The following is a 21,989-nucleotide window of genomic DNA, read 5'->3' as shown; positions in this document are numbered from 1 at the left end:
GTCCTGGAACTACATATTTACTGGAAAGTACATATTTTCTTAGGAAGTTGTATTGACCAACATGGTCATGATTGATTAATATTTGCAGAAATAGTACCACAATTCCAATTTTCTTCACATAAAGCTGAAAGATTTTAGTGAAGGTTTAGCTGTATGGTTCCATCATTCTGGGTCAATATTGGCATTTCTGTGACTGTAAGGTATGGGAGTTTCTGAGAATGTGCCCTAGAAAAAGTGTCTCTATATCTGTTATTTACTGCTCTATAATAACCCTACCTCGCATGTATAGAAGTAGCCCCCTGGGCCCAGATAGAACACGTTATGACACCCACGCCCAAATATCCCGCTCTGGCCTGGTTGAGGCCCAATCACAGACTACGGGGGCAGTGTTGTGAAGTTTAGTTCAGCCAAGTTTAGCCTCAGTCCGAACCACATCTCCCTAGAGGTGTCTTCTGTTCCCTCCCTCTTCCTCCCCTTGTCTCTTGTGCATGCTCAACACAGCCTGGATCAGTTAGTTCAGAGGTTCTGAGGAGGCACTGCTCTGGGATCCAGTTTGAAGTCAGTGTTCATTTAGCTACTGGTGAGATGGGTAAGTGTTTGATGACACTCCCAGTCCTGCTGCTGTTCCTGGGCCTGGTTGTGATGTCCCGATCCTGTCTGGAGCCAGCCTCTGCATACAGGTTCACTGGGGCTGTCTGTAGGCTGACCTACCCTGCAGCGGTGGTCTGTGAGTATCTATCTTATTGATTCCAGTCTCCCTACGGTGTTTTCTCAAATGTTTTTCACCAGAACTGTTACTGTCAGGGTAGTTAACTCTTTTTTAAAGTATTGTCTTTAGTCTACAGTGAGGGAATAAACTGCCCACTGACAAAGAAATGATCCGTCTATAATTTTAATGGTAGGTTTATTTGAACAGTGAGCGACAGAATAACAACAACAAAATCCAGAAAAACACGTCAAAAATGTTATAAATTGATTTGCATTTTAATGAGGGAAAAAAGTATTTGACCCCTCTGCAAAACATGACTTAGTACTTGTTGGCAATCACAGAGGTCAGACGTTTCTTGTGGTTGGCCACCAGGTTTGCACACTCAGGAGGGATTTTGTCCCAATCCTCTTTGCAGATCTTCTCCAAGTCATTAAGGTTTCGAGGCTGACGTTTGGCAACTGGAACCTTCAGCTCCCTCCACAGATGTTCCATGGGATTAAGGTCTGGAGACTGGCTAGGCCCCTCCAGGACCTTAATGTGCTTCTTGAGCCACTCCTTTGTTGCCTTGGCCGTGTGTTTTGGGTCATTGTCATGCTGGAATACCCATCCACGACCCATTTTCAATGCCCTGGCTGAGGGAAGGAGGTTCTCACCCAAGATTTGACGGTACATGGCCCCGTCCATCGTCCCTTTGATGCGGTGAAGTTGTCCTGTCCCCTTAGCAGAAAAACACCCCAAAAGCATAATGTTTCCACCTCCATGTTTGACGGTGTGGATGGTGTTCTTGGGGGTCATAGGCAGCATTCCTCCTCCAAACACAGCAAGTTGAGTTGATGCCAAAGAGCTCCATTTTGGTCTCATCTGACCACAACACTTTCACCCAGTTGTCCTCTGAATCATTCAGATGTTCATTGGCAAACTTCAGACGGGCATGTATATGTACTTTCTTGAGCAGGGGGACCTTGCAGGCGCTGCAGGATTTCAGTCCTTCATGGCGTAGTGTGTTACCAATTGTTTTCTTGGTGACTATGGTCCCAGCTGACTATGGTCCCAGATCATTGACAAGATCCTCCCGTGCAGTTCTGGGCTGATTCCTCACAGTTCTCATGATCATTGCAAATCCACAAGGTGAGATCTTGCATGGAGCCCCAGGCCGAGGGAGATTGACAGTTCATTTGTGTTTCTTCCATTTGTGAATAATCGCACCAACTGTTGTCACCTTCTCACCAAGCTGCTTGGCGATGGTTTTGTATCAAATCAAATCAAATCAAATGTATTTATATAGCCCTTCGTACATCAGCTGATATCTCAAAGTGCTGTACAGAAACCCAGCCTAAAACCCCAAACAGCAAGCAATGCAGGTGTAGAAGCACGGTGGCTAGGAAAAACTCCCTAGAAAGGCCAAAACCTAGGAAGAAACCTAGAGAGGAACCAGGCTATGTGGGGTGGCCAGTCCTCTTCTGGCTGTGCCGGGTGGAGATTATAACAGAACATGGCCAAGATGTTCAAATGTTCATAAATGACCAGCATGGTCGAATAATAACAAGGCAGAAGAACAGTTGAAACTGGAGCAGCAGCATGGCCAGGTGGACTAGGGACAGCAAGGAGTCATCATGTCAGGTAGTCCTGGGGCACGGTCCTAGGGCTCAGGTCCTCCGAGAGAGAGAAAGAGAGAATTAGAGAGAGCATATGTGGGGTGGCCCGTCCTCTTCTGGCTGTGCCGGGTGGAGATTATAACAGAACATGGCCAAGATGTTCAAATGTTCATAAATGACCAGCATGGTCGAATAATAACAAGGCAGAAGAACAGTTGAAACTGGAGCAGCAGCATGGCCAGGTGGACTGGGGACAGCAAGGAGTCATCATGTCAGGTAGTCCTGGGGCATGGTCCTAGGGCTCAGGTCCTCCGAGAGAGAGAAAGAAAGAAGGAGAGAATTAGAGAACGCACACTTAGATTCACACAGGACACCGAATTAGGACAGGAGGGGTACTCCAGATATAACAAACTGACCCTAGCCCCCCGACACAAACTACTGCAGCATAAATACTGGAGGCTGAGACAGGAGGGGACAGGAAACACTGTGGCCCCATCCGAGGATGTAGCCCATTCCAGCCTTGTGTAGGTCTACAATCTTGTCCCTGACATCCTTGGAGAGCTCTTTGGTCTTGATCATGGTGGAGAGTTTGGAATCTGATTGAGTGATTGCTTCTGTGGACAGGTATTCTTTTAAACAGGTAACAAACTGACACTCCCTTTAAGAGTGTGCTCCTAATCTCAGCTCGTTACCTGTATAAAAGACACCTGGGAGCCAGAAATCTTTCTGATTGAGGGGGTCAAATACTTATTTCCCTCATTAAAATGCAAATCAATTTCTAACATTTTTGACATGTGTTTTTCTGGATTTTGTTGTTGTTATTCTGTCTCTCACTGTTCAAATAAACGTTCCATTAATATTATAGACTGATCATTTATTTGTCAGTGGGCAAATGTACAAAATCAGCAGGGGATCAAATACTTTTTTCCCTCACTGTATATATAGACAAATTGTGTATTTTCTCTTCAGTAAATGAAAAGACGACCAAGGTCATCCAGGCTGCGTTCCAGCATGCCAAATATCCAAGCATTAGCAATGAGAAGTCTATTCTCTTCGTTGGAAAGGTGAAATATGGACTTGCCAAGTGAGTGGACCTGACCACATGCACGCTCTTATGCTGTTCCTTTCATCCTCCTCCATTAACTCACATGCCATCCTTTTATCCTGTATTCACTTACCATAGATGATGTATCTGACACATGATTGGATGAATGCATAAGCACTCATTTTTCAATCAATAACAGATTGAATGTCATCACGGTCGCCATTGCTTTGTTGTTTTCATCCTGTATTCTTTCTAAAATGAACAACCAATAATAATGTCCTCTCCTGACCTTTGCCCTCTCAGTCTGGAGATCCATAACCTGTCGATTGGGCGGAGTGAGTTTGAGCTCATAGCAGGTGAAGGCATTGAGATTGCCATCTCCAACGTGTCTGCTGTTTTCAAAGGAACCATCCAGTATGGATATGGAAGCTGGCTGTGAGTCCTTCCATCAGTCATTTTTTATTTATTTAATTTATATTTCACCTTTATTTAACCAGGTAGGCAAGTTGAGAACAAGTTCTCATTTATAATTGCGACCTGGCCAAGATAAAGCAAAGCAGTTTGACACATACAACGACACAGAGTTACACATGGAGTAAAACAAACATACAGTCAATAATACAGTATAAACAAGTCTATATATGATGTGAGCAAATGAGGTGAGATAAGGGAGGTAAAGGCAAAAAAAGGCCATGGTGGCAAAGTAAATACAATATAGCAAGTATAACACTGGAATGGTAGATTTGCAGTAAAAGAATGTGCAAAGTAGAAATAAAATAATGGGGTGCAAAGGAGCTAAATAAATAAATAAATACAGTAGGGAAAGAGGTAGTTGTTTGGGCTAAATTATAGGTGGGCTATGTACAGGTGCAGTAATCTGTGAGCTGCTCTGACAGTTGGTGCTTAAAGCTAGTGAGGGAGATAAGTGTTTCCAGTTTCAGAGATTTTTGTAGTTCGTTCCAGTCATTGGCAGCAGAGAACTGGAAGGAGAGGCGGCCAAAGAAAGAATTGGTTTTGGGGGTGACCGGTGAGATATACCTGCTGGAGCGCGTGCTACAGGTGGGTGCTGCTATGGTGACCAGCGAACTGAGATAAGGGGGGACTTTACCTAGCAGGGTCTTGTAGATGACCTGGAGCCAGTGGGTTTGGCGACGAGTATGAAGCGAAGGCCAGCCAAAGAGAGTGTACAGGTCGCAATGGTGGGTAGTATATGGGGCTTTGGTGACAAAACGGATTGCACTGTGATAGACTGCATCCAGTTTGTTGAGTAGGGTATTGGAGGCTATTTTGTAAATGACATCGTTGAGAATTGGTAGGATGGTCAGTTTTACAAGGGTATGTTTGGCAGCATGAGTGAAGGATAATTTGTGTGCGAAATAAGAAGCCAATTCTAGATTTAACTTTGAATTGGAGATGTTTGATGTGGGTCAGGAAGGAGAGTTTACAGTCTAACCAGACACCTAGGTATTTGTAGTTGTCCACATATTCAGAGCCGTCCAGAGTAGTGATGTTGGACAGGCGGGCAGGTGCAGGCAGCGATCGGTTGAAGAGCATGCATTTAGTTTTACTTGTATTTAAGAGCAATTGGAGGCCACGGAAGGAGAGTTGTATGGCATTGAAGCTTGCCTGGAGGGTTGTTAACACAGTGTCCAAAGAAGGGCCAGAAGTATACAGAATGGTGTCGTCTGCGTAGAGGTGGATCAGAGACTCACCAGCAGCAAGAATGACATCATTGATGTATACAGAGAAGAGAGTCGGTCCAAGAATTTAACCCTGTGGCACCCCCATAGAGACTGCCAGAGGTCCGGACAGCAGACCCTCTGATTTGACACACTGAACTCTATCAGAGAAGTAGTTGGTCAACCAGGCGAGGCAATCATTTGAGAAACCAAGGCTGTCGAGTCTGCCGATGAGGATGTGGTGATTGACAGAGTCGAAAGCCTTAGCCAGATCAATGAATACGGCTGCACAGTAATGTTTCTTATCGATGCCGGTTAAGATATTGTTTAGGACCAGCTCATGACCAGCTCATGACCAGCTCTGAAACCAGATTGCATAGCAATCTTTTCATTGTGAAAAGGGAGGATGAGAGAGATGGAAATAGTTTGTGATATGATTAGATATAACTTTCTAGATCTTACAGTTACGTATGTTGTGATTTATCCAAATGTCATGTTGGCTACTACTGAAGTTTCGTATGTTAACCTTGAATAGCTGTGTGGTCATGACACTGCCATGTGTAATCTGTTTTGCAGTGTCAATGTGGGACATTCAGTAGATTTTGAAATTGATTCGCACATTGATCTTGGCATTAACCCGAAACTCTGTAAGTACCTTTTTCTGCCCATTGTTTGTGTGGTGTTCAATGTTCACTCTTCCTTCTCATTCTTCCAAATAGTTTACAGGAATCTTATCTTACCTTTTGTAATGTATTTCCTGCCAGTGATCATGTGCTTGCTCTGTCTCAGATTGTGGAAAGGGGAAAGTTGCTGCAGACACATCAGACTGCTACCTCACGTTCCACAAGCTGGATCTCCTGCTGCAGGGAGACAGGGAGTAAGTGGCACATTCTGGAACTCAGATAGTTTTATACACATAGTGTAAAATGGTTTATCTGTAATGTCCTCTTCCTTCAAGGGAAGTAACATGAAGGACAAACCCTGTGTTTTACATTCTGGCTTTAGGCCTGGCTGGCTCAAGAGGCTGTTCACAAACTTCATCACCTTCACTGTGAAGCTGGTTATTAAAAGCCAGGTGAGTGATGATTAGAGGGAAATATAGGAGAATAATGTACTGTTGGACTTAGGGTAGACCGTCCTTGTAAATAAGAATTTGTTCTTAACTGACTTGCCTAGTTAAATAAACCTGCAGTGTATCAAAGTATTGGACAGAGGCCTCGCTGATGGCTCAACTCTGCCCCCTACTGTCTTGTTAATGCAACCCAGCAAAAACATTGTCACATCAGCTGCAACATAGAATTAAACAATATCCCTGTTTTCGTCATCTTAGATCTGTAAGGAGATCAATAATGTGGCAAACATATTGGCTGACTTTATACAGGAACGAGCAGGTATGGACACGTTTGGGGAGCCTGGGTAGATAGCACACAAAGCCTATAGAGGTATCAAGACTTTCTCTTATTTAGAATATCTGTCAGTGACTATGTTAACATCTCTGCGTTGATTCCCACAGAGCAATTCCTTAGTAATGGTGACATCAGCATGGATATTGGAGTAACTTCTGCCCCTGTCATCACATCCAATTACATTGAATCATACCACAAGGTACTGTATATCCCTTTATTATCTAGCATCCATATTCATTGTACATGATGATGCACAATACCAATTGTTATTATATGTATTACAGTATCTTTCTTCTGTCTTCCCATGATGTCCAGGGTCTGGCCAAATACAACAACATGACAGCTGTCATCAATGAGTCTGTATTCGACCCCAGCCAACTGACAGAGGACCGCATGCTTTACTTCTGGATCTCTGATGAGGTCTTCAACCCCCTGATTACAGCTGCCCACCAAGATAGACGTTTTGTCCTCAACATCTCTGGCCTGGAGCTCACAGTAGGTGTCTACCAGACTAGTGGAAGTCATGTGGACTAGTGTCCAAGGCAGCATTTATCAGGAAAACAGTAATCAGGACTTGTTGTTGGTGTTTGGTCCACGGTGTGTTACAATATGGTAGAGGCAGAGAAACAGTAATCAGGACTTGTTGTTGGGGTTTGGTCCACGGTGTGTTACAATATGGTAGAGGCAGGAAAACAGTAATCAGGACTTGTTGTTGGGGTTTGGTCCACGGTGTGTTACAATATGGTAGAGGCAGAGAAACAGTAATCAGGACTTGTTGTTGGGGTTTGGTCCACGGTGTGTTACAATATGGTAGAGGCAGGAAAACAGTAATCAGGACTTGTTGTTGGGGTTTGGTCCACGGTGTGTTACAATATGGTAGAGGCAGAGAAACTGTAATCAGGACTTGTTGTTGGGGTTTGGTCCACGGTGTGTTACAATATGGTAGAGGCAGGGAAACAGTAATCAGGACTTGTTGTTGGGGTTTGGTCCACGGTGTGTTACAATATGGTAGAGGCAGGAAAACAGTAATCAGGACTTGTTGTTGGGGTTTGGTCCACGGTGTGTTACAATATGGTAGAGGCAGGGAAACAGTAATCAGGACTTGTTGTTGGGGTTTGGTCCACGGTGTGTTACAATATGGTAGAGGCAGGGAAACAGTAATCAGGACTTGTTGTTGGGGTTTGGTCCACGGTGTGTTACAATATGGTAGAGGCAGGGAAACAGTAATCAGGACTTGTTGTTGGGGTTTGGTCCACGGTGTGTTACAATATGGTAGAGGCAGGGAAACAGTAATCAGGACTTGGGGTTGGGGTTTGGTCCACGGTGTGTTACAATATGGTAGAGGCAGGGAAACTGACTGTAGCACTGTGACGGGGAATGACATTCTTGTTCATTACAAGCTGAACTACTGTGTTTGTTTTAATGTATGCCAGTTATTTAACATGGTCAATTTCATTTCAGGAACTGTTTAAGACAAATTTGTCTACCCCCATTCCAGAGTTCCTTAGCCAGGTATGTGACAAACCCACTCAGGACTGTCCTCAGACAGACACAACATGCTTTTATCAGCTCCACAGACCATGCGACCTATCTTGGCCTCTGCAATTTAGTGGTGTTTTGAGTTTCATTGTATTTCAAACCTCATATTGTGTACACAGGTAAGTCAGTGTGATAAATCTGTCTGTGCCTGTATGAAACCTGTCTCTCTGTATCCTTTTGGCAGTTTCTGTCCTCTGAGGAGCCAGTGCTGGGGGTGTGGAGTGTGTCAGTGCCTCACCTGTGGACGACCCCAATGGGCACCTATGTCAGAGCTGTGGCTGCAGCAGAACTGACTAGCGGAGCTGAGGACATCCCAGGACTTTACTTTGAGATGGTCAGCCAAAGAAACACCTGTTTTAATATTTTAAATGATAGCCTGGCATCAGACAGTAATGTGTCCAAGAAGAGTAACTGAATGGGGTTTGTCGTTGTCTAGGAGGTGGAGGTTGTAGTGACTGCTTCCTACGCCAAGAAGAAACTGATCCTAATCGCTACAACATCACAGTGAGTCCATTTACGCACCTATACTGTAGTGAACATGTACATACACATGTATAGGAACTGCATATGTGAGTAAAGGCATTACATGAAGCCCATGCTTTTAATTGGTCTTGTGATACTGACTCCACTGTGCCTCTATAAGGGATACAGACTGTAATGGTTTAGTAAAACACTTTCTGATTGCATGGCAGTTTACTAACAAGTATACGGAACAAAAATATAAACGCAACATGTAAAGTGTTAGTCCCATGTTTCCTGAGCTGAAATAAAAGATCTCAGAAATGTTCATAAAGCACAAAAAGCTTATTTCTCTCAAATTTTAGGGACAAATTTGATTACATCCCTGTTAGTGAGCATTTCTCATTTGCCAAGATAATTCATCCACCTGACAGGTGTGGCACATCAAGAAGCTGATTAAACAGCATGATCATTACACAGGTGCACCTTGTGCTGGGGACAATAAATGGCCACTCTAAAATGTCCAGTTTTGTCACAATGCCTCAAGTTTTGAGCAAGCATGCAATTGGCATGCTGACTGCAGGAATGTCCACCAGAGTTGTTGCCAGAGAATTTAATGTCCATTTCTCTGCCATAAGACGCCTTCAATGCCGGCCTCACAAATGCTGACCACGTGTAACCACGCCAGCCCAGGACCTCCACATCTGAATTCTTCATCTGTGGAATAGTCTGAAACCAGCCACCCGAACAGCTGATGAAACTGTGGGTTTGCACAACTGAAGAATTTCTGCACCAACTGTCAGAAACCGTCTCAGGGAAGCTCATCTGCATGCTCAAATCAAAACTCAAATAAAATGTTATTGCGGGTATAGCGAAATGCTTGTGTTCCTAGCTCCAACAGTGCAGTAATATCTAACAATTCATAACAATACACCCAAATCTAAAAGCAAAATAATGGAATTAAGAAATATAACGTACCAGTCTAAAGTTTGGCCACACCTCATTCAAGGGTTTGTCTTTATTTGTACTTTTTTCTACATAATAGAATAATAGTGAAGACATCAAAACTATGAAATAACACATGGAATCATGTAATAACCAAAAATGTGTTAAACAAATCAAAATATATTTTAGATTTTAGATTCTTCAAAGTAGCCACCCTTGCCTTGATGACAGCTTTGCACACTCTTGGCATTCTCTCAACCGGCTTCATGAGGTAGGCACCTGGAATGCATTTCAATTAACAGTTAAACAGTTCCTTCTTAATGTGTTTGAGCCAATCAGTTATATTGTGACAAGGTAGGGGTGGTATACAGAAGATAGCCCTATTTGGTAAAAGACCAAGTCCATATAATGGCAAGAACAGCTCAAATAAGCAAAGAGAAATGACAGTCCATCATTTAAGACAATGAGGTCAGTCAATCCGGAAAATGTATTTTATATATATTTTTTACCCCTTTTTTGTGGTGTCCAATTAGTAGTGACAGTCTTGTCCCATCGCTGCAACTCCCATACGGACTCGGGAGAGGCGAAGGTCGAGAGCCGCATATCCTCCGAAACACGACCCCGCCAAGCCGCACTGCTTCTTGACACACTGCCCATTTAACCGAAAGCCAGCCGCAGCAATGTGCCGGAGGAAACAACATACACCTGGCAACCGTGTTAGCGTGCATGTGCCCGGCACGCCACAGGAGTCGCTAGAGCGAGATGGGACAAGGACATCCTGGCCAGCCAAACCCTCCCCTAACCAGGACGACGCTGTGCCAATTATGTGCGCCTCATGGGTCTCCCGGTCGGCTGCGACACAGCCTGGAATCAAACCAGCATCTGTAGTGACACAGCTAGCACTGCGATGCAGTGCCTTAGACTGCCATGCTGCTCGGGAGGCCATGTGTATGAACTTTTGACTGGTTCTGTATAAATATTAGGACGAGCAATGTCTGAGTGGCATTGGCTAAGATACAGTAGAATAGAATACAGTATATACATATGAGATGAGTAAAGCAGTATGTAAACATTATTAAAGTGACTAGTGTTCCATTATTAAAGTGACCAGTGATTCCATGTCTATGTATAAGGGTAGCAGCATATTAGGTGCAGGGTTGAATAACCGGGTGGTAGCCATCTAGTGATGGCTATTTAAAAGTCTGATGGCCTTGAGATAGAAGCTGTGCTAGCAACACTGGCTGAAGTAACCCATGGGGAGGGGGTCACACGGACAATCAGAGAGGGGGCATGTTATTGTGGCCCTGGTGGCATAAAATAATCAAAGGTCTGACTGCACAGAGATGCTTGGGGAAATGGTCACAACAGGGGACCAGTGTGTGTGTGTGTTGACATTGGTTAAGTCTGGCATGCTTTCTCAAACAGCTGTACCTGTATATGCATTCGTAAATCAGGTCCTTTCTTGAGTTGGGCTCTGAAATGTAACAACCATTGAGCATCTGAGCTTATGGTTGATTGTGGGGGAAAGGGGTTGAGTGTGTGGGTATATACCACATATGCTGCAAGGGGGTAAGGATGTTAGGGACAATATCGGAGGAACCACAATAATTGTTTGCTAAAATAATAATTGCTTGACAAAAATGTAATGCATTGGCAATCCTGGTTATAGGTAACAATCCTGGTTACAGGTAACAATCCTGGTTATAGGTAACAATCCTGGCTACAGGTAACAATCCTGGTTACAGGTAACAATCCTGGTTATAGGTAACAATCCTGGTTATAGGTAACAATCCTGGTTATAGGTAACAATCCTGGTTATAGGTAACAATCCTGGTTACAGGTAACAATCCTGGTTACAGGTAACAATCCTGGTTAGAGGTAACAATCCTGGTTAGAGGTAACAATCCTGGTTAGAGGTAACAATCCTGGTTACAGGTAACAATCCTGGTTACAGGTAACAATCCTGGTTACAGGTAACAATCCTGGTTATAGGTAACAATCCAGGTTACAGGTAACAATCCTGGTTACAGGTAACAATCCTGGTTATAGGTAACAATCCTGGTTATAGGTAACAATCCAGGTTACAGGTAACAATCCTGGTTACAGGTAACAATCCTTTGCATGAACTGTCAACATTATTACACATATTAATTGTTAATGGTGGAAATTAAGATACGCAAGATATTTGAGTATATAAATAAAGTAAATAAATAAAGGCCCTACACCCAAACAAGGGCACTGCGTTCATCCACCTCTGGCCTGCTCGCCTCCCTACCACTGAGGAAGTACAGTTCCCGCTCAGCCCAGTCAAAACTGTTCGCTGCTCTGGCCCCCCAATGGTGGAACAAACTCCCTCACGACGCCAGGACAGCGGAGTCAATCACCACCTTCCGGAGACACCTGAAACCCCACCTCTTTAAGGAATACCTAGGATAGGATAAAGTAGTCCTTCTCACCCCCTTAAAAGATTTAGATGCACTATTGTAAAGTGGCTGTTCCACTGGATGTCATAAGGTGAATGCACCAATTTGTAAGTCGCTCTGGATAAGAGCGTCTGCTAAATGACTTAAATGTAAATGTAAATATTTTTAATAGCTATATATGAAGCAAATTGTGAGAGCATTGGAAATACTTTTAGCGGTTGATCTGCTTCTGTTCTGTGGGTGGCATTCTGTGCTCTTTTCAAAGGATGGGTCCTGGCCTCTCAGGGGGCCTCTAGGGATCCGGAGGGACTGGGGTGGCCTGTCGGTCACTGGGATGACAACCCAACTTGGGATGGGGAGGGGTTTTAGCAATTGGAGGGTTATTTAGCAGCAATACAAATATCGTGGTACAGCTATATGGACACTCAATCACTATGGTACTTTTTAATGTTACATTTACAAACATATATTATGATAAATAGATTTGAAACTTGTATCTCATGGTAAATCCTGAAATAAGTATAGCCAATTATAATTGTAATAGCTTAGCAAATAATAAGAAAAGAAGAACAATATTTACCTGGCTCAAAGAGAAGGAATATAATATCTATTGTTCACAGGGGGTTGGTGTTTAAATATACCCATTGGCAAAGTAACTCAAAAGGGGCGATGATATTAATTAACAGTAATTTTGATCCGAATGTGCAATTTGTCTAAACGGATCCGCAAGGTAGATGGATGATTTTAAATACGTTATTGGACCATAAACTGATATGGCTCATTAACCTTTACGGACCAATAATGATGATCCCCGCTTCTTTGAAAATATATATAATAAATTATCAACTCTGCAAGCAACACAGGACTATTATCATGGTGGGAGATTATAATACTATTTTAAATACCTTAATGGACCGTAATCAAAATCACATTACAAACTATCACCCTCGTGCTCTTAAGGAAATCATGAATGTCATGGATATATTGGAACTGGTGGATATAAGGAGGCATAAATATCCTGACCTAGTGAGATATACAGGGGCTCCCGAGTGGTGCAGGGGTCTAAGGCACTGCTTTGCAGTGCTAGATGCGTCACTACAGACCCTGGTTCGATTCCAGGCTGTATCACAACTGGCCATGATTGAGAGTCCTATAGGGCGGCGCACAATTGGCCCAGTGTCGTTAGGGTTTGGCCGGGGTAGGCCGTCATTGTAAATAAGAATTTGTTCTTAACTGACTTGCCTAGTTTTAAAAAAATTAAACATGGCGGAGGCTCAATCAAGCTAGTTGACTAGTTGACTTCTTTCTTATGTCATTCTCATTGGCACCAAAAGTAAAAACGGTGTTGATAGGGGATAGAATGCTGTCAGACCATCAGATAATTGACATATACATTACTCTTACTGAATTTCCACGTGGGTGAGAATATTGGACATTTAATCATAGCCTATTGGATGATAACTTGTTTTTAACTAGGACAGAGTTATTTATAACTGAATTTGTCTGACATAACATAGGTACAGCAAATCCCCTTATTGTATGGGACACTTTAAATGTGCCTTTAGAGGCCATGCAATTCAGTACTCATCTCGACAACAAAAGCAATTTAGGTCAAAGGAGTCCAACTAATAAAGGAAAGAGAAAGTCTAACAGAAAAGATAGGTAGCAATAAAAACTGTACCATAGAGGCTCAGAATAAGTGAGAGGAAAAACAAAAAGAAACGGAACTAATTCAACAAAGATCACAAGTAATATATTATAATAATAAAGCAAAGTGGATGGAATATGGGGAGAAATGCACCAAATTCTTTTTAAATCTTCAACATAGAAATGCTACCAAAAATAAGTTACTGAAACTTGTTACAAGTGAGATTCACCAAATTATATTTTGAAAGTGGAAGCGGAGTAGGCCTACATTAAGGCTATGTTTTAGTTTCAGTCTCCTCCATCTTCTCTAACCGAAGCTAATTGTATGGATTAAAAAATATATATATGTAAAATTAACAGCCATACAGAAAGACTCATGTGAAGGTGAAACAGAAGAACTTATTGATGCAATTAAAGCCTTTGAGTCCAGGAAAACTCCAGGGCTGGATGGGATACCAGTAGAGGTATACCAAAACTGTTTTGATATCCTCAAAGGACATTTATTAGCATGTTTTAATCACTCCTATGTAAATGTTAGATTATCAGACACTCAACAAGGTCTGATTTCATTATTACTGAAACAGAATACAACATGTGGGAAATATAAAGATCCAGTCCATTGAAAACATTTAGAGGCCCCTTACAATTTAGTGTTGTGATGCAACAATTCTAGCAGAATGTACAGCGTATAGAATTTAAAAGGTATTGTCGGACATTATTCATTCTAATCAGACAGGCTTTTTACATGGATGAAACATTAGAGATAATATAAGGCAAGTACTGGAAACAATAGAACACTATGGAAAATCTGGGAAACCAGAAAAGCTTTCATAGCGGACTTTGAAAAGGCTTTTGATAAAGTATGACTGGAGTTTATACATAAATACCTGGAACATTAACATTTTGGAGAATCTCTTATAAAATGGGTTAAAATTATGTATAGTAACCCTAGGTGTAAAATAGTAAATAATGGCTACTTCTCAGAAAGTTTTAAACTGTCAAGAGGAGTAAAACAAGGTTGTCCACTATTGGTATTATGGCCATCAAAATGTTAGCTATTAAAATCAGATCCAACCATAATATTAAGGGACTAGAAATACAGGGCTTAAAAACAAAAGGTGTCATTGTACGCTGATGATTCATGTTTTCTTTTAAATCCACAACTTGGATCCCTCTACAGCCTCATAGCGGATCTAGATAATTGTTCCAATCTCTGTGGATTACTATATTATGTATTGGATCACACAAAAAAAACTTTTACATTACTGTGTAGTTTACCAATAAAATGGTCTGATGGTGATGTAGATATACTTGGTATACATATCTCGAAATAAATACATGATCTCACTCCAATACATTTTTATATAAAGTTACAAAAAATAGATAAGATCTTGCTACCATGGAAAGGTAAATACCTTTCTATTTGTGGAAAAATCACCCTGATTAACTCTTTAGTAATATAAGTATATAAGTTTATAAGTATTCGGCCCCCTTGAACTTTCCGACCATTTGCCACATTTCAGGCTTCAAACATAAAGATATAAAACTGTATTTTTTTTGTGAAGAATCAACAACAAGTGGGACACAATCATGAATTGGAAAGACATTTATTGGATATTTCAAACTTTATTTAACAAATCAAAAACTGAAAAATTGGGCGTGCAAAATTATTCAGCCCCCTTAAGTTAATACTTTGTAGTGCCACCTTTTGCTGCAATTACAGCTGTAAGTCGCTTGGAGTATGTCTTTATCAGTTTTGAACATCGAGAGACTGAATTTTTTTCTCATTCCTCCTTGCAAAACAGCTCGAGCTCAGTGGGGTTGGATGGAAAGCATTTGTGAACAGTTTTCAGTTCTTTCCACAGATTCTCGATTGGATTCAGGTCTGGACTTTGACTTGGCCATTCTAACACCTGGATATGTTTATTTTTGAACCATTCCATTGTAGATTTTGCTTTATGTTTTGGATCATTGTCTTGTTGGAAGACAAATCTCCGTCCCAGTCTCAGGTCTTTTGAAGACCCCATCAGGTTTTCTTCCAGAATGGTCCTGTATTTGGCTCCATCCATCTTCCCATCAATTTTAACCATCTTCCCTGTCCCTGCTGAAGAAAAGCAGGCCCAAACCATAATGCTGCCACCACCATGTTTGACAGTGGGGATGCTGTGTTCAGGGTGATGAGCTGTGTTGCTTTTACGCCAAACATAACGTTTTGCATTGTTGGCAAAAAGTTCAATTTTGGATTCATCTGACCAGAGCACCTTTTTCCACATGTTTGGTGTGTCTCCCAGGTGGCTTGTGGCAAACTTTAAACGACACTTTTTATGGATATCTTTAAGAAATGGCTTTCTTCTTACCACTCTTCCATAAAGGCCAGATTTGTGCAATATATGACTGATTGTTGTCCTATGGACAGAGTCTCCCACCTCAGCTGTAGATCTCTGCAGTTCATCCAGAGTGATCATGGGCCTCTTGGCTGCATCTCTGATCAGTCTTCTCCTTGTATGAGCTGAAAGTTTAGAGGGACGGCCAGGTCTTGGTAGATTTGCAGTGGTCTGATACTCCTTCCATTTCAATATTATCGCTTGCACAGTGCTCCTTGGGATGTTTAAAGCTTGGGAAATATTTTTGTATCCAAATCCGGCTTTAAACTTCTTCACAACAGTATCTCGGACCTGCCTGGTGTGTTCCTCATTCTTCATGATGCTCTCTGCGCTTTTAACGGACCTCTGAGACTATCACAGTGCAGGTGCATTTATACGGAGACTTGATTACACACAGGTGGATTGTATTTATCATCATTAGTCATTTAGGTCAACATTGGATCATTCAGAGATCCTCACTGAACTTCTGGAGAGAGTTTGCTGCACTGAAAGTAAAGGGGGCTGAATAATTTACAGCTGTAATTGCAGCAAAAGGTGGCGCTACAAAGTATTAACTTAAGGGGGCTGAATAATTTTGCACGCCCAATTTTTCAGTTTTTGATTTGTTAAAAAAGTTTGAAATATCCAATAAATGTCGTTCCACTTCATGATTGTGTACCACTTGTTGTTGATTCTTCACAAAAAAATACAGTTGTATATCTTTAAAAATCAAAATCCAGAAAAACGCATGTCAAAAATGTTATAAATTGATTTGCATTTTAATGAGGGAAATAAGTATTTGACCCCTCTTCAAAACATGACTTAGTACTTGGGGGCAAAACCCTTGTTGGCAATCACAGAGGTCAGACGTTTCTTGTAATTGCACACATCTCAGGAGGGATTTTGTCCCACTCTTTGCAGATCTTCTCCAAGTCATTAAGGTTTCGAGGCTGACGTTTGGCAACTCAAACCTTCAGCTCCCTCCACAGATTTTACCCTATGTTCAAGAAAGGCCTTTTTACCCTTAATTCAAATTACAACCTCTCACTTTCAGTTATTTGAAAAGGAAATCCTCTCCCAAATATCGCTGTTTTCAAAACAAGCCACAGAAAGTTTGTTGCAATTTCAATTTAATCCACCAGAAAAGACAACAAATAATACAACAAATATTATGGTTAAACTCAACTATACTAATTGATTAAAACAACAGCATGTTTTGAATAAAAAAATAAAAAGTTATAATCTTCGTAAAATATATTATAAATAGGACTGGTGGAGTTATGTCACACATGCAGCTAACAAAAACAAATGGAAATGTCTGCTCTATCCAAAATTACAACCAACTAATTGCAGCATTAACGCAAAAATGGAAGAGGAAAGGGGAAAAGGAAGGAACTTGTCTGTTGGCACTGCATTGAAGACCAAAATTGGTTAAATTAAATTATGATTAATCAAAAAGTATATCAGTTTAATTTAAGGACCAAAAAATGTACAGCCGTGCCACATAGATTGCAAAATAGTTAGGAAGAGATTTTCGACGTACCGATTCCATGGCACATGGTTTATGAACTCATACGCAAAACGACTTCGGATCGAACCCACAAATGCTAATGCTCCAAATACTTATTTTCCACCATAATTTGCAAATAAATACATTTAAAATCCTACAATGTGATTTTCTGGATTTTTTTCCCCTCATTTTGTCTGTCATAGTTGAAGTGTAACTATGATGAAAATTACAGGCCTCTCTCATATTTTTAAGTGGGAGAACTTGCACAATTAGTGGCTGACTAAATACTTTTTTGCCCCACTGTATACCTCACACTGCTGCCTATGTCTGTGCAAGTAAAGAAACAACTGTTATGTGTCATAAGGTGAATGCACCAATTTGTAAGTCGCTCTGGTTAAGAGCGTCTGCTAAATGACTTAAATGTAATGTAAATGTGACTTTGCTTCTTCCCACTAAAGAATTTCCATAATGAAGGATTCACTGTCCACAGACACACTGCAGGTGAGAATTAAATAGGCATACTGAATCCCAATCTAAGTGACCAGTAGCGGTGGTAGATTGCTTTATTTCTCATTTCCTTATGCTCTCCAGATGGTTGAAGCCCACATTGAATATTTGAAAGAGGCAGTGGAGAAAATAGGTGTCCCAAAAGTCCTATCCAGTGAGTACTGTTTCATCCTCTCACGCTTAGTGAATTGTGATATACAGTGCATATGGAAAGTATTCAGACCCACATTTTGTTACATTACAGCCTTATTCTAAAATGAATTTAATCGTTTTTTTTTCTCATCAAACTAAAGTTGAAGTTTATATACAGTTTAGCCAAATACATTTAAGTACATTTAGTTTTTCACTATTCCTGACATTTAATCCTAGTAAAACTTCCCTGTCTTAGGTCAGTTAGGATCACCACTTTTATTTTAAGAATGTGAAATGTCAGAATAATAGTAGAGAGAATGATTTATTTCAGCTTTTATTTCTTTCATCACATTCCCAGTGGGTCAGAATTCATATAGGATTGAGGTCAGGCTTTGTGATGGCCACTCCAATACCTTGACTTTGTTGTCCTTAAGCCATTTTGCCACAACTTTGGAAGTATGCTTGGGGTCATTGTCCATTTGGAAGATCCATTTGCGACCAAGCTTTAACTTCCTGACTGATGTCTTGAGATGTTGCTTCAATATATCCACATAATTTTCCTCCTCCATGATGCCATCTATTTTATGAAGTGCAGTCTCTCCTGCAGCAAAGCACCTCCACAACATGATGCTGCCACCCCAGTGCTTCACGGTTGGGATGGTGTTCTTTGGCTTGCAAGCCTCCACCTTTTTCCTCAGTTCCTTCCTGGAACTGATGGTCATTATGGCCAAACAGTTCTATTTTTTTTTCATCAGACCAGAGGACATTTCTCCAAAAAGTATGATCCTCGTCCCCATGTGCAGTTGCAAACCTTAGTCTGGCTTTTTCATGACGGTTTTAGAGCAGTGGCTTCTTCCTTGCTGAGCAGACTTTCAGGTTATGTCGATATAGGACTCGTTTTACTGTGGATTTACATACTTTTGTACCTGTTTCCTCTAGCATCTTCACACGGTCCTTTGCTGCTGTTCTGGGATTGATTTGCACTTTTCGCACCAAAGTACGTTCATCTCTAGGAGACAGAACGTGTCTTCTTCCTGAGTGGTATGTCAGCTGCATGGTCCCATGGTTTTTATACTTGCATACTATTGTTTGTACAGATGAATGTGGTACATTCAGGTGTTTGGAAATTGCTCCCAAGGATGAACCAGACTTGTGGTGGTCTACAATTTTTTTCTGAGGTCCTGGCTGATTTATTTTGATTTTCCCATGATGTCAAGCACAGAGACACTGACTTTGAAGGTAGGCCTTGAAATACATCCACAGGTACACCTCCAATTGACTCAAATTATGTCAATTAGCCTATCAGAAGCTTCTAAAGCCATGAAATCATTTTCTGGAATTTTCCAAGCTGTTTAAAGGCACAGTCAACTTGGTGTATGTAAACTTCTGACCCACTGGAATTGTGATACAGTGAATTATAAGTGAAATAATCTGTCTGTAAACTTTTGTTGTAAAAATTTTGACTTTTGTCATGTACAAAGTAGATGTCCTAACTGACTAGTTTGTAAACAAGACATTTGTGGAGTGGTTAAAAAATGAGTTTTAATGACTCCAACCTAAGTGTATGTAAACTTCTGACTTCAACTGTACATACAATACCCATAAAGACAAAGCAAAAGCAGTTTTTTGAAATATCACATTTACATAAGTACTTAGACCCTTTACTCAGTACTTTGTAGAAGCACCTTTGGCAGTGATTACAGCCTCAAATCTTCTTGGGTATGACGCTACAAGCTTGGCACACCTGTATTTGGGGACTTTCCCCCATTCTTCTCTGCAGATCATCAAGCTCTGTCCAGTTGGATGGAGAGCGATGCTGCAAAGCTTTTTTCAGGTCTCTCCAGAGATATTCGATCGGGTTCAAGTCCGGGGTCTGGCTGGGCCACTCAAGGACATTCAGAGACTTTTCCTGATGCCACTCCTGTGTTGTCTTGGCTGTGTGCTTAGGGTCATTGTCCTGTTGGAAGGTGAGCCTTCACCCCAGTCTGAGGTCCTGAGTGCTCTGGAGCAGGTTTTCATCAAGGATCTCTCTGTACTTTGTGCCGTTCATCTATCCCTCAATCCTGACTAGTTTCCCAGTCCCTGCCGCTGAAAAAAATCCCCAAGAAGGCATGATGCTGCCATGCTTCACCATGAGGATGGTGCCAGTTTTCCTCCAAACATGACAATTGGAGTTCAATCTTGGTTTCATCAGACCAGAGAATGTTGTTTCTTGTGATTTGAGAGTCCTTTTGGTAAGCTCCAAGCGGGCTGCCATGTGCCTTTTACTGAGGAGTGGTTTCCATCTGGCCACTCTACCATAAAGGCCTGATTGGTGGAATGCTGCAGAGATGGTTGTCCTTCTGGATGGTTCTCCCATCTCCACAGAGGAACTCTGGCGCTCTGTCAGAGTAAACATTGGGTTCTTGGTCACCTCCCTGACCAAGGCCCTTTCCCCCGATTGCTCAGTTTGGCCGGGCGGCCAACTCTAGGAAGAGTCTTGGTGGTTCCAAACTTCTTCCATTTATGAATGATGGAGGCCACTGTGTTCTTGGGGACCTTCAATGCTGTTTGGAACCCTTCCCCAGATCTGTGTCTCGACACAATCCTGTCTCGAAGCTCTACGGATAAATCCTTCGACCTCATGGCTTGGTTTTTTCTCTGACATGCAATGTCAACTGTAGGACCTTATATAAACAGGTGTGCGGCTTTCCCAATCGTGTCCAATCAATTGAATTTACCACAGGTGGACTCCAATCAAGTTGTAGAAACATCTCAAGGATGATCAATGGAAACGGGATGCACCTGAGCTCAATTTCGAGTCTCATAGCAAAGGGTCCGAATACTTATGTAAATAAGGTATTTCTGTTTTTTACTTTTTATACATTTGCAAACATTTCTAAAAACCTGTTTTCACTTTGTCATTATGGGGTATTGTGTGTAGATTGATGAGGATTAAAAATATATATATTTTAGAATAAGGCTGTAACGTAACAAAATGTGGAAAAAGTCAAGGGGTCTGAATACATTCCGAATGCACTGTAAGTGTGTTGTTGTGAACAATATAATATGTTCCTCTTTTGACCGTTGTGTTAGAACTAGAACCAAGTTTAACTGCACTACTGGACGAACAGGGAACAAATCTGTTTGAGCTCATCGAACCCCAGGTTGTTTCTCAGGATGTGAGTACTCATACATACACCTTCACTTCATTCTTACTCATCATAAGCTCAAATTAAAATATATACGCAAACTATAGGACTAAATAAATATTTTACAGAACGGATACTATTCATTGTCATCTGTCTTTCTGTCTGTAGGGTTTTGTGATTATCCAGACAGACTTTGCCTTTCCTCATCATCTGCTTGTGGAATTCCTCAGGAAGACTCTGGAGTGATTCTTATGTTGAGATGGTGGGAGTGGTCACAGGCGCTCCCTGTCCCTGTGCATAAAATCGCATACTTTAAGCTCCAGTATACTGAGGTCGAATGTGCAATGTTTTGAATGACTGAATTAGTGGAGGTGTTGATAAACGTACACTTCGGAATACAATTACTAGTTGTATTTGCACATTAAACAGGAACAGGTGCAAACACATAGCAAATTGGGCACTCTGTGTGTGAAAAGGTTTTTGAAAAGGTCATTGTCTTTGTACACTCATTATGAACTTCTGTATTGACATGGTTGATTATGTCTCTTAACCTTGTCCCTAAAGCTGAATTAGATATACAACTTGGCTCAATAAGAAACATGATTTGTATTTGCATACTGTAAGTAAAGGGTTAAATGTGACCATGGCAGTAGGGTATTTCCGCTTATGTCTTGTGATTAGATTGGTTAATTTAATATTCCATGGATCAGGTGACACAGAGCAGGTAGAACCGGTTCCTCTGCCAACTGCCCTGATGTACCAGGTGTCCCTCTGGCCTCTGGGAAGATAGCCATTCATTGATAGAAGATGGCTTCAGAATGGCAACAATACCAACTTGTTTGGTCTCTGAAATGTCCCACTGAAATGTGCATCTTTTAAATAAACGAATATATACGGTT

At 41.4% G+C, this 21,989-nt stretch overlaps 1 protein-coding gene across 1 annotated transcript; it reads left to right on the top strand.

Moving 5' to 3' along the window:
* The first annotated feature begins 458 nt into the window (after positions 1–458).
* cetp (cholesteryl ester transfer protein, plasma) lies at positions 459–21,989 on the top strand. Its single transcript, XM_035790975.2, has 16 exons — positions 459–727; positions 3,274–3,388; positions 3,653–3,784; positions 5,605–5,675; positions 5,818–5,905; positions 6,034–6,103; positions 6,359–6,419; positions 6,542–6,633; positions 6,750–6,929; positions 7,896–7,946; positions 8,158–8,307; positions 8,410–8,477; positions 17,779–17,821; positions 17,912–17,981; positions 21,035–21,120; positions 21,259–21,989. The coding sequence occupies exons 1-16, from the start codon at positions 586–588 to the stop codon at positions 21,334–21,336; spliced, it is 1,497 nt and encodes a 498-aa protein (XP_035646868.1). The 5' UTR covers positions 459–585; the 3' UTR covers positions 21,337–21,989.

Source organism: Oncorhynchus keta, chromosome 17, assembly GCF_023373465.1.
Source record: "Oncorhynchus keta strain PuntledgeMale-10-30-2019 chromosome 17, Oket_V2, whole genome shotgun sequence".
NCBI lineage: Eukaryota > Metazoa > Chordata > Actinopteri > Salmoniformes > Salmonidae > Oncorhynchus > Oncorhynchus keta.
Note: the sequence above shows the minus strand (reverse complement) of the source record. Positions and strands in the feature narration are given on the sequence as shown.

What these genes read in the sequence shown, in the direction of transcription:
- cetp (XM_035790975.2), top strand. Translation starts at nt 586, where the DNA reads ATGGGTAAGTGTTTGATGACACTCCCAGTCCTGCTGCTGTTCCTGGGC. An exon ending in AGCTGGTTATTAAAAGCCAG is followed by an intron (nt 6,104 to 6,358) that starts GTGAGTGATGAT and finishes TCGTCATCTTAG; the next exon opens with ATCTGTAAGGAGATCAATAA. An exon ending in CCCAGGTTGTTTCTCAGGAT is followed by an intron (nt 21,121 to 21,258) that starts GTGAGTACTCAT and finishes TTCTGTCTGTAG; the next exon opens with GGTTTTGTGATTATCCAGAC.